General features: G+C 47.9%; 1 protein-coding gene across 1 annotated transcript; it reads left to right on the top strand.

Annotated features, from left to right (window-relative positions):
• Positions 1 to 3,911: 3,911 nt before the first annotated feature.
• On the top strand, positions 3,912 to 10,404 carry SPRY2 (sprouty RTK signaling antagonist 2). The gene is made up of 2 exons (XM_033147870.1): positions 3,912 to 4,299; positions 9,101 to 10,404. The coding sequence occupies exon 2, from the start codon at positions 9,152 to 9,154 to the stop codon at positions 10,085 to 10,087; it is 936 nt and encodes a 311-aa protein (XP_033003761.1). The 5' UTR covers positions 3,912 to 4,299; positions 9,101 to 9,151; the 3' UTR covers positions 10,088 to 10,404.
• Positions 10,405 to 12,039: the final 1,635 nt, after the last annotated feature.

Raw genomic sequence — 12,039 nt, 5'->3', positions numbered from 1 at the left:
TTGCGGCTGCCTGTTGTTGTTTTTTAAACAGCTGTAGCCCTCGCAGTCACTGAACCTGTCTTGAACGTTAAGGAAACAAGCGTAATTGCTTTCCGAATAATGTTGCCAGGTTCTTCCTTTCCGTCTCTTATCCACGGCAGTGGTAAATCAATTGAACTACCCCAAGATAAATGCCATCGGTGGTCAAAGTTCCTGGTAGAATTTAGCCAGAGGACTGTCATCGTAGACGTCTTCGCATCATTTTTAAAAAATAATAATGATAATTTTGAAAAATAATGATGGATCCCTGTTGACATAAAGTGAAGCAATGGATTCTAGTTTCTCCGACGCCAATGGAACCATTCTAGAACCTACCACCTGCCAGATTCTCTCACCCATACCAAGAATGCATCAGCTTGAAGAGAAGAAAGAGTTTGGATTTTGATATCCCGCTTTATCACTACCCGAAGGAGTCTCAAAGCAGCTCACGTTTCTCCTTTCCCTTCCCCCCCACAACAAACACTCTGTGAGGTGAGTGGGCTGAGAGACTTCATAGAAGTGTGACTAGCCCAAGGTCACCCAGCAGGCTGCATGTGGAGGAGCGGAGACGCGAACCCGGTTCACCAGATTACAAGTCTACCGCTCTTAACCACTACACCACACTGGCTCTTGTATTTCATTTGCAGGCTGCACCCCTAAGATGTTTCTGAAACTGGGGCAGATAAACCAATTCTAAGTACACTTACTCGAAGTAAGTTTTCTCAATTCCACCCATGCAGGGATTGTTCCTGAATGGAGGCCCAATCCAGGACACTGTTCACACAACAGTCCCTTTGAGTTGAAAAGGGTTTTTTACTTGGTCTGCCCGGATAGCTCAGTTGGGTATCCAACTGACGCTGATAATACCAAGGCTTGCAAGTTCCAACCCCCATATGGGACAGCTGCAGATTCCTGCATTGCAGAGGGTTTGGACTAGAAATTTTTTCCCAGGGAAGGCCAACTCCCAAGAGACTGCGCAGAGATAAAACTGGCGGTGATCTACCCCCTTTTTTTGGGGGTCAGGGAACAGGAAGGCCCGTTTTGGGGGGCTTCAGGTCAGATTTGTTGGGAGGTGGAAAGCCCATTTTTAGGGGCTCTAAAGTGTGGAGCTTTTTTTTTTTAAGGAAAGCCCGTTTTTTGAGAGTGCAGGCCATAAACGTTGAGCTTTTTTTTTTTTAGGGGAGCTGAGCTTCTTTGGGGGGAGCCCACTGATCTACCACGGACGTCCAGTGATCTACTGGTAGATCCCCAGTCTACCTGTTGGACATGCCTGAACTAGATGATCCACAGGGTCCCTTTCCCACGGTATTATTCTACTTCACCACAAGACACCAAAAGGGGCTCTCTTCCACGTGTAAACTCAGGGAAACCGGGCTCAACAAGGTTTGGAAGCCCATTTCCGTTTCTCTCAGCGCTACATTCTTAACCCCGCGCGCACTTTCTCTTTTCTTTCCTGGATCATGCGTAACTTTCTTAAGGCGTCCCCATGAGCGTGCAAGGATTTCAGCCCAAATGGTTGCACGCCACAGTCTGAATGCTCCGGAAGGAGCATCTCGCTAATCCCATTTTTAACTGAAGGGGCGCGGGGGGGGGGGAAGAGGAGAGAGAGAGAGAGAGAGAGAGAGAGAGAGAGAGAGAGAGAGAGAGAGAGTAGAGAGAGAGAGAGAGAGAGTTGGTAGAGAAAGCGATGCAAAGAACAGTGGGAGCCGGCCTGTTTCAGGCACGCCGTGTTCCGCTCCTCACGTACACTAACGTGGGGGAGGGCGACTCGGGCTGGAGCTAACACTTGTACACAGCGTATCAATTGTGTTAATCCACCGAACAATGTGTCCTCCCCTTCCTACAACACAGCGCCTCTAAAATCTGCTAGGTGATTGGATTACCTTTCTTTCTCAAAGGAGGGGATGGGTGGAGCGGGGCAGGACGTCTAACATAATGATGCAATTCTCAACACGTGTTCTTTCGGGTCAGCCTTGTTGACTTTTGTCACGTCTACTTTGAGAGTAATTTGGCCGAAGATTGCGAGCGACTCACTTTTCATTATTATTTAAGGAAAAGGAAAGCATTGGGGGTTGGTTGTGTGTGTCGTGTTTTGGAGGGGTGTCTACTCTCGAGTAAACGCAGTACGAGAGGTGGCTGCCTTGGAGCTGCGATCCTAAAATTGTCAATTGCAATATCGATAAGATCCTAAGGGACAGCCAAGTGAATGGTTCCAGGGTCGCGGGCACCATCCTTTCATGTTACATTAATAATCCCATCCAGTTCAACGAGACTGATGGCCAGGTTACAGCGTGGAAAGGATCGCAGCCTTCCTAGAATCTCCCTTTACAAATTTACAGGGCTCCTACTACCCAGACCACTCCCGAGTAAAACAACTCTTTTGCACTTTGGAATTGCACTTCCCGGTAACATTTGCTCACGAGTAGTCCCCGGGCAATCGACAGAAACATAGCCCGCAGAAAACCTTGCCAAGTAGGAGACACATCTCAGAACCGCCAATAGTCTGTCTGAACCTTCGGAGGGGAATAACAAGAGCCTACTCTAGAGTAAACGGCTGTAAATTCCGACACTGGGGTGGGAAAGAAAACCGCCCACAAACCTGACACGAGCTTTCTTGGAAGAGGCCATCTCCCTAAAGCCCGTGGAACAGGCATTGGATCAGCGCGGAATACGACTTACTTCCGAGTAAGCGTGCGTGGAGGAGGAGAGGGAAGGAAGAAGTGCGGGGGGGGGAGAGAATGGCGCTCGAATCCCCGTCGATCATTTCTCTTTGTCCAAAATGTCACCGGCGACGTTTAAACGCTTTCGGGGTCACAGTCCCCTCCCCTCCCTCTCTCCCCTCCTTCCAGCTTGCACCGAGAGCGGAAATTATTGTGGAAATAATACCCCGATCCCCTGCCGTTTTCCCGGGGGGGGGCTGCTTAGACTAGCCCCATCCGCGTATAACAAAAAATAGGGTGGGGGGAATCGAGGAGGGGGGAGAGCGAAAAAAGGAACGAAAGAAAGAAAGAAAGAAAAAAGAAAGAAAGAAGAAAGAAAGAAAGAAAGAAAGAAAGAAAGAAAGAAAAGCCGTTGGATCGGCGAATGGGCTTCTCTTCTCTCTCTCTCTCTCTCTCCGTCCCTCCCCAAGCTGGTGTTGCCCTTTTGAATACCTCCTGGCGCGCTCTGCTAAAGGCGAGCTCCCAAGCGCTGGCAGGCGGAGAGGTTGGGAGGGTAAATGAATGTAAGCCCGGGCGAGCCAATGAGGTAGGACCGGATACGATATATCCTCTGGGACAACAACTGCTCTGTTCCTCCTCAGATCCACATGACGCCATTTACTGCTGCTTTTGCGGAGAGATCACCTGCCTCCTCGGAAAGAAGAAAAAGAGGGGGGAGAGGGGGAAGGGAGGAGGAGGTGGAGAGAGGGCGGAAAAACGCTGGAGCGCTGCAAGGACGGATCTCCAACCTGCCTTACTGCAAACGCGCCACAGGCAGCAGCAACTGCAGCGCTCGAGCGCCGCTGACTTTTCCCTCCCCCAGAAAAGAAAAAAGGGAAAAAAGAGGGGAAGAGGGGGGGAAGACCTTGCTCTCCTCATCCCTCCTCCTGCAACTCCTCCTCCCAGTTGCACCCAGCAAAGCTGCCTTGGAAAGAAAACGCACGCGTCACGTACAACACACATTTGCCCAGAAGAAGGACGGACGAGAGGGCTCGCCAGCCACTTAAAAGAAGACAACAAGCACCCCCCCCACAAAAAAAAAAATGTACAAAGCGAAATCAATACAGATTGCAACCGATCGGACGCCCGAGCTGGAAGAACGGAGCAAAAACAACAACTCCTGGTCCACGGCAACCTTGGGCTTCTTATTCTGTTTTCTTCTCGTCGTCGCAAGGATCCACTCCACTTTATGTCGCTCGCCTGGGCTCCCCCTCGCCCCTCCCCCCCTGTGTATGATGTATTAAGCGAAAGTGACTTGGGATTGACGAATCGGCCTCTTGTTCATTGAGAAACAAGAGAGAGAGAGAAGAGCAAACAGCGACAAGGAAATCAGCGTGTGTGATTGCAAAGGAAAAGGGGAAAGAGAGAAAGAGAGAAGCCCTCGCCCCGTCTGGAAAAAAGGGACTTTTAGACACACGCACGCACACATTTGTGGCTTGTTTTCTTTGCTATTTATTATCAGCCATCCCTGCGGAGAAGACAGAAGGAGGCAGGGGGAAAAAAGCAACTTGCTGTGGATTGTCTGTTTTCTTCTTTTCTTTTTGCTCGTTTCAATGATTCTCGCTCGCAACCTGGACTCGAAGTGAGTTTCTGGAACAGAAGAGCCGCTTCTGTTCTCTCCCCCTCCTTTTATTTTCGTTTGGCTTCGGGGTTGCATTTTAGTCGTCAACCTCAGGAAGAAGAAAATCCAGGGGAGCGGGGTGGAGAGGAGAAGGGGTTGTGAGGAGGGGAGAGGAGGAGGAGGAGGAGGGTTCATTGCAAAGCAAGCTTCTATACTGCATAGTGTGTGCGTGCGTTTTAAAGTCACTTGTTTGCAAGGAAACAAATGCAAATTTCAGGCCGATTCCCTTGGTAGAAGTCCTGCGAGGGGTGTTTCTCTCCCCTCACCGGTTTTCTTCTCTCTTGTGCACAGCAAAGGACTGCAAAATGGGGGTGGGTGGGTTTGCGGGGAGATTGCCTTGAAAAGTGTGCCTGCGTGTGTTGTTTGGGGGGGTTGAGATTTCTCGGGTGGGAGCATATCGCGGAGTTCCTTCGCGCTTTGAAGGATTCTGGCGCCGTCCCTGCGCCTCGCGGGTGACTTTGCAAGGAGGAAAACCCCTCGCCTCGCGCCATTGGGGGCGAGCGTTGTTTTGAAAGGGCGGAAATCTATCCTCAGGTTGTTGAGTGAAGCTATTCTGCAGAGAAAGCTCTGGCAGCAGCTACCTTCCCCCCTCGGTTTGTGCACGGCACGCCGCGGTTGCCCAGCTTCGGAAACGTGCGTCCGAGTTCGGAACAGTTAAGCAGCTCGTGCTTGCAAAGGGAGCCTGTCAAAGGCTGGGTTTCTAGGACAGGAAAAACCCCCAAACAAACAACACAAAAACTTGGGTATTTCTTTTTTCTTTCTCGCAACTCCTCCCTCAACCAACTCCAGTTGCTCTGCAGCTTATTAGATGATCCAAGCTCACCTCGTACTTAGCCGCCCTCTTCTCAACTTGTGTGCACTTGGAATGTGCAATTCGGAAGTGAGGCGAGACGTGTTTAAGTGTAAATCTGGTTTTTTTGTTGTTGCGAGTGGGAGGGATGGGTGGAATCTCCCACTTAAACCGGATTGTCTTCTGAAGTGCATTTTTTTCCTTTTTACATCTGCTCTAACCTTCTTTCCTCTTCCCCCCCTCCCTACCGCCCCGGGCCTTTTTCTTGAGGGTGGTGGGGGGCGGGGGAATATCAGAAGATTGCTTACTTTTGGGAATGTCTGGTAATGTTTCTTTTTTGTCTTTCTTAAAGCTTAATTTGCCCCACCCCATGCCTGCTACTATAGACTCAGCCTAAATATGGGAGGGGAGGCATTCAAATGGGGGGGTGACGAGGGGGTGTTCTAAACAGCCCTGAGATACAGCACCCCGAATATTATTTAAAATTGGAAGCTTGTGGGTGCTAAACTATGGGAGACAGCAGCTTTTGCATGGAAGAAAAGGGTGGTTGCGGAACTATATAAATTCTTCGTCGTTATTCAAAAGCCACCCCCACCCGCACCCCTGATTTACTCTTAGCATTTCTCCCTTTGCTAGTGAATGGACTTTGGCTTTTTTAAAATCCGTGGGACAGTTGGCACATCGTACAACACAACAAATCCTGGCACAGAGGATTTTAAAATAATGACTTCAGCAATTGTTTGCAATTAGTGATGAAAGGTAGGGTGTTTCGTCGGGGGCTGGGGGGGTGAGGGGACTTGGATCTGTAGACAGGGGAATGCGGTTTCCCTCTGGCAATAAAATTCCAGAGGCTGTTTGTGATGGTGGGGGGGGGCGAGGAAGAGTTGAGAGTCCTGCTTTGTCATTCATGAGATGGGGATTTGAAATTTACGCAAATCGGACGAAAAACGACCCAGCAAGCGCTCCCTTGGGGCAGACTTTCCTGCCAGACCTGACTTCTTGGAAGCTGGGAAGCTGGTGGGATTTGATGGCATTTGGTGGTGGGGGGGGGGAGGGGGGAGGGGAGGCGGATTGTGTGAGCAGGTGCCTCGAAGGTGCGCTCTGGACGGAGCAGATATGCAAGTCACTTTACATAACTGAAGCAGGAAAAGAGCCCTTCCCCATCTCCTGCTGGGAGGAGGAAGGAAAGATCCTGCCAGGCTCTCCTGATAAGGCAATCTTATTACAAGTCTCCGTCTCTCTTCACCCTCCTCTCCACCCCCCCCCCCCATTCCCCACCCCCGCCCTGCATGTCTCCTGTTGATCTCCAGGTTGTCTGCCTTTCAGGGAGGTTCCTTTGAACACAGTATCAGGGCTGCCTAGAGGAAAATGAGCAGGTTCCTGGGATCCCACCTGCTAGGCGGATTGTTTTATGTATGCAAGGAAGAAGCCTGTAATAAGGAAGGAAGGAAGGAGGTGATGCCCCCTGGCTGGCTGGCGGGCAGGGAGGCAGTGCGGGAGGAAAACGTGAGACAGATCTTTCAGGACACTTGGATTTGTGTGGATTGTGGACAGATTTTCAGCCGGCACTGTTTACTTGGAATTCAGTGGGACTTCCGTCCAGAGAGATAAGACTGCACGGGATTGCAGTCCTTCACTTAAAGTTTGCAGTATCTTGCACAGCAACCTAAATTTAGTAGTTTGTTGTTTTTTTTAGGGGGGGGGGAATCAGTTGCTATGAGGTCATTGCAATATAGAGGACTATACCTTGATTTTTCACCCTGTAATTACTGCAGATTATGGGGTGGTTTTATGTGCCGGCAAATCCAAGCCAGAATTTTAAGTGCTCCTTAGAAGTAAGTCCCGCGGAGTTTAATAGTGCTTACTTGCAAGTATATGCATAAGCTTTCACTGATCTGATGCATGTTTAGTCAGAAAGGAGCCCTGCGGATTTCAGTTGTGTAAGCAGCCGGTTCCCTATACTTCAATTTAACTTAAATTCAGTGGAACGTATTTCTATGCATGCACCCGGTTGTAGTGTCACTGTAATGTGAGCAAGAGAATTCACTGGTCCTCAGACTTTTTTTGCAAACTGGATCCTGCTCATTTTGAGAGGGGGGGGGATATAGCCCAGCTGTTTTCTAGTTGGCAGTCCTGTGGCTTTCTGCCTATACTGTACTTTTTATCAAGATTCCATTGTAAGTAATGGTTGTTCAGGTAGTGCTGTTCAAGTTGAAGCAATATTGTCATAGGCTGTTCCTGGAACCATGTGGCTTGCAGATTGCACGCAGGATATTTGTGTATTGTAAGCCAAACCACTTTTTTTTCCCCCCTGGCAGTGCCCAGGAAGTGGATGGATTATCTCTGGGTGTTATGAATGCACAATGAAAACCCTTACAGTGCTCAGCATTGTAATCTTCAGGTGCTGGGCTTAGGAATGCAAAGTTGTAGACAAATATTAAAAGTTCTGCAGAGAGGAACTTTGTATATGCTTTTAGTATTTGAGCCTGCACTTAAACCAGCCTCAGATACGTTGTTGCTACTTTATGCTTTTCTCGGCGTCCGTTGCAGAAAAACACATTTCCCCCACTTTTTTTGCATCATTTACAGTGGGTAGCCGTGTTGGTCTGCCATAGTCGAAACAAAATAGAAAATTATTTCCAGTAGCACCTTAGAGACCAACTGAGTTTGTTCTTGTTATGAGCTTTCGTGTGCATGCACACTTCTTCAGATACCTGAAGAAGTGTGTATGCACAGGAAAGCTCATACCAAGAACAAACTGAAGAAGAAGTGTGCATGCACACGAAAGCTCATACCAAGAACAAACTCAGTTAGTCTCTAAGGTGCTACTGGAAATAATTTTCTTTTTTGCATCATGTTTAAGATCAGTGTGGAAAGAGGACGTATTTGCTAAGCTTGCACAGAATAGAAAAATTACCACACTGTGATTGGAAAGTTCTGTTTTGCTTGTTTAAAGTCTGCTACATATACTGCAGGGGAAGCCCCACCCCTTCACCTGGCTTAAGCCTGCAGTCCTGCATGTATTTATTGAGGAGTGGACCACAGTGAACCTGGGTGCACTGACTTCTGTATAAACACACACTGGTGTTTTTTGACTGCAAAAGTGTGTTGCAATCTGTGATCTGAGAGGATTTGTCAAGAGTTTCAGACACTTAAGGTGTCTAGATCCACAGAGAGAGATTCAGGCAGGGACATGTAAGGACTCCTCGCAGGCTTCTCCTTTTTTTTTTTTTTTAAGATATACACCTAAATATGAAAACTGCAGTGTGGTGCAGCAAAAATATGCAAAGAACAGGTACATTTGTCAGAGTTCCCAGGATTGACTCTTTGGCTCTTCCTGTCAAGTACAATAAGCTTGTACTTATGTAGTGTGTGAACTTGTCCTACAATGAACGTCAATAAGTGACTAAGATGCAGGTTTCCTCGGGTTTCCAGAAGAAGAGGTCTTTGCACATCCTCAATTAAAAAGCAGAAACCTGTAAAATGTAGGGAAAAACTACCTTTCTCTTTTTTAAAAAAATAAGTAAGATCCAGTTTTAAAGCTAGGTTTAAAAATGCTTTCTAGAGGTAGGTTGGTAGCATCTCTTCTGCAAAGAAGGTCCATTCTCTTCGAGGGAGGACCATACTGCAAAACAAAGCCTCTGATCACTTAAAACAGGGATGAAGATACCTGTGACCTTCCAGGCATTGCTGAACTACAACTCTCATAGTTGCTGGGGCTGACAAGAGTTGGAATCCCAACAGTATCTGTCTGTAGGGCCACAGGTTCCTTGCCTTTGCCCTTGAAATCATAAAAGAGATTGCTTATTTCCAATACATTGGTTGTCTCCAAGTCTTCTTCCACCAAAAAGACTTGGTGCCTTTGCTTTCAGGGACCAGCTGCTGCTGCAAAGTGTGTCATATTGAGGGATTTTGCAAATACACCAGGCAACGTAGCAACAAAACCCTAATCCTCTCTTCCTTTGCCCGCAGGATTTCAGATGTGTTCTAAGCTTCCTGGAGTGATCACTCTTCTGGGTACTGATGGAGACGAGAGCTCAGAATGGCAGCGGGTCACAGCCTTTGCTACAGAGTCAGCATGACAGCGGGAGGCAGTATGGAGAACCTGACCTAAGGGATGTCCTGGCGCAACAGGTTCACGTCTTGTCCTTGGACCAGATCAAGGCCATCCGAAATACAAACGAATACACGGAACCACCTACGGTGGCTCCGCGGCCTGGGGTGAAGCCAGCGCCACGCCTGCCTCTACAGCACAAGAGCGAAAGGGCCAATGGGTTGACTGATCACCTTAGCAGGGTCCAACATCCCCAGGTCCATGTATCTTCCCGGTTACCACTGTCCCGTTCCATTAGTATGGTCAGCACCGGCTCGCGGGCCAGTACCCGGACCAGTACGAGTAGTAACTCATCGGAACAGAGACTTTTGGGGTCGTCTTTGGGGACAGTTGCGGACGGGATAGTCAGAGTGCAGCCCAAGTCCGAGCTGAAGTCCAGCGAACTCAAGCCCCCTAGCAAGGAAGATCTGCACCTGCATGCCTACAGGTGTGAGGACTGTGGCAAATGCAAGTGCAAGGAGTGTACTTACCCGCGAACTCTTCCCTCCTGTTGGATCTGTGACAAGCAGTGCCTTTGCTCGGCCCAGAACGTGGTCGACTATGGGACTTGCGTCTGCTGCGTCAAAGGCCTCTTCTACCACTGCTCCAACGACGACGAGGACAACTGCGCCGACAACCCTTGTTCTTGTAGCCAGTCCCATTGCTGCACTCGGTGGTCCACCATGGGCGTCGTGTCCCTCGTTCTGCCTTGCCTGTGGTGTTACCTGCCAGCCAAGGGCTGCCTTAAGTTGTGCCAGGGCTGCTACGACCAGGTGAACCGGCCCGGCTGCCGCTGTAAGCACTCCAACACTGTTTGCTGCAAAGTGCCCAACGTGCCCCCCAGGAACTTCGAGAAGCTGACATAGCATCGCTCCTCGGGAGTACGGCGAAATAATACGGATTATTCCTTTTTAACATATGCAGCCAACTAAACGAGCTATAATTGTGGCACTGTGTCTTAGGAGGATTTGGGGGTGGGGGTGCCCTGAAGTTTGCGGTGACCTGCTTTTCCCCTTGTGTGTTTGCGTGGGCCAACTTAATGGATACCTGCCGGTTCTAGTCCACCTAATGGAGAGGAGAAGGGAGAGATGCTCCGCGGGAACCGACTATTGCATAAGCTAACGCAACTTGAGACACTCCTAGGCGATCTGTCGTGTTGTACATGTATGGGTTCTCTCCCCCCCCCCCCAAAAAAATGAATAGTACATTTGTAAATTAGGAAACTACTTCAACCCGCTCCCGGTTATTTTCTGCCAGAGATGTGCTATATTTTTGTATATAGGATATTTTCAACTGTGAAAACACGAGTGTCATAGAAGACATGGCACAGGTCACAAAATATTATACTAATATGTTGTACATTCAAAAGAATGTGAATCAATCAGTATGTTTTAGATTGTATTTTGCCTTAAGGAAGCCCTTCGTTTGCAAGACTCTTGATTCCCCCACCCACCCACTTTTTTTTATTTCATGTATATTGTACAGTTACAGTAAAATTCAGTCTTTATTTTCTAATTTTTTTCCAACATATTGTTTAGTGTAAAGAATATTTATTTGAAGTTTTATTATTTTATAAAAAAAGAAATATTTATTTTAAGAGGCATCTTACAAATTTCACCCCTTTTTATGAGGATGCCACAGTTGCTGCAAATAAAGATACATATGTTCCCTATAAAATAGAAAATATATTAACGTTTGAAATTAAACTGGGCTGCTTGTCATTTTTCCTCCCCCTACTCTGGTCCTTTCGAATTGAACTGTCTCTTATGAAAGGAAGGCATTTCTGGATGCAAAAATGAATAATGAAACCACAAAATAGGTTGAGATCTCTTCTGAAGGCTGTTGTTTGATATGACATGGAATCCTTATATGATTGTAGTCGGAAATGCAGAGCTAGTGGAAGTAATGCAGGCATAGGCAAACTCGGCCCTCCAGATGTTTTGAGACTACAGTCCCCATCATCCCTGACCGCTGGTCCTGTTAGCTAGGGATGATGGGAGTTGTAGTCCCGAAACAGCTGGAGGGCTGCGTTTGCCTATGCCTGAGGTAATGTATGCTGAAGAGAGAAAGGAGAGTCTGCAGAAAGTGAGATGACCTGTTTTACAGAAGACCTTGGCTCAAACTTGATGTTGTCATACTCCTCAGTTGGTAGAGCACGGGACTCTTAATCTCAGGGCCATGGATTTGAGCCCCACATGGGGCGAAATATTCCTGCATTGCAGGGGGTTGGACTAGACGATCCTCGTGGCCCCTTCCAACTTTGATAATCCAGTGTCTGCCAATGACTCAATATTGTGCCCTCTAAAAGTTGCACTACAATTCCCATCAGGCCTTGCTGCCATGGGAAATTTAGCCCAGCAACATCTCAAGGGCAGCCTGTTGGCTGTAGACAGCTCCTATCACAAAAAGCAGTTGTCTGCCTTGTTCACCCTCCCCTTAACTTGTTTCCTAACATAACTTTATTGTTCATTTCCTCGCCACCTGCGGGTTAACAACCACTTAGGGAATTGCAAGACTTGACATGGGTTTGGTGCACTAGATCTCTAGGGGACAGAAGCGGATAGCTCATTGGGTGGCCTTTTGTTTCAGCATAAATTAATTAATGCATCACTCTGGCCTGTGTAAGTTGCTCAATAAATGCCTGGTTAGGGAAAAGTGTGGGCCAAAACAACCCCAAAACCCTCAGAATGAAGAAGAGGCAGTCAAAAGTTGATTAAAACTGTTAACTTCAAGAGTTTATGAGCAAAATAAATGTGCCATAGGGCATTAGAAATCCGATTGCAGTGAAGCTTACGCCAAACAATTGAGTGGCATTGTG

This window comes from Lacerta agilis, chromosome 4 (genome assembly GCF_009819535.1).
Source record: "Lacerta agilis isolate rLacAgi1 chromosome 4, rLacAgi1.pri, whole genome shotgun sequence".
Classification (NCBI taxonomy): domain Eukaryota; kingdom Metazoa; phylum Chordata; class Lepidosauria; order Squamata; family Lacertidae; genus Lacerta; species Lacerta agilis.
This window is presented reverse-complemented; position numbering and strand designations above follow the sequence as displayed.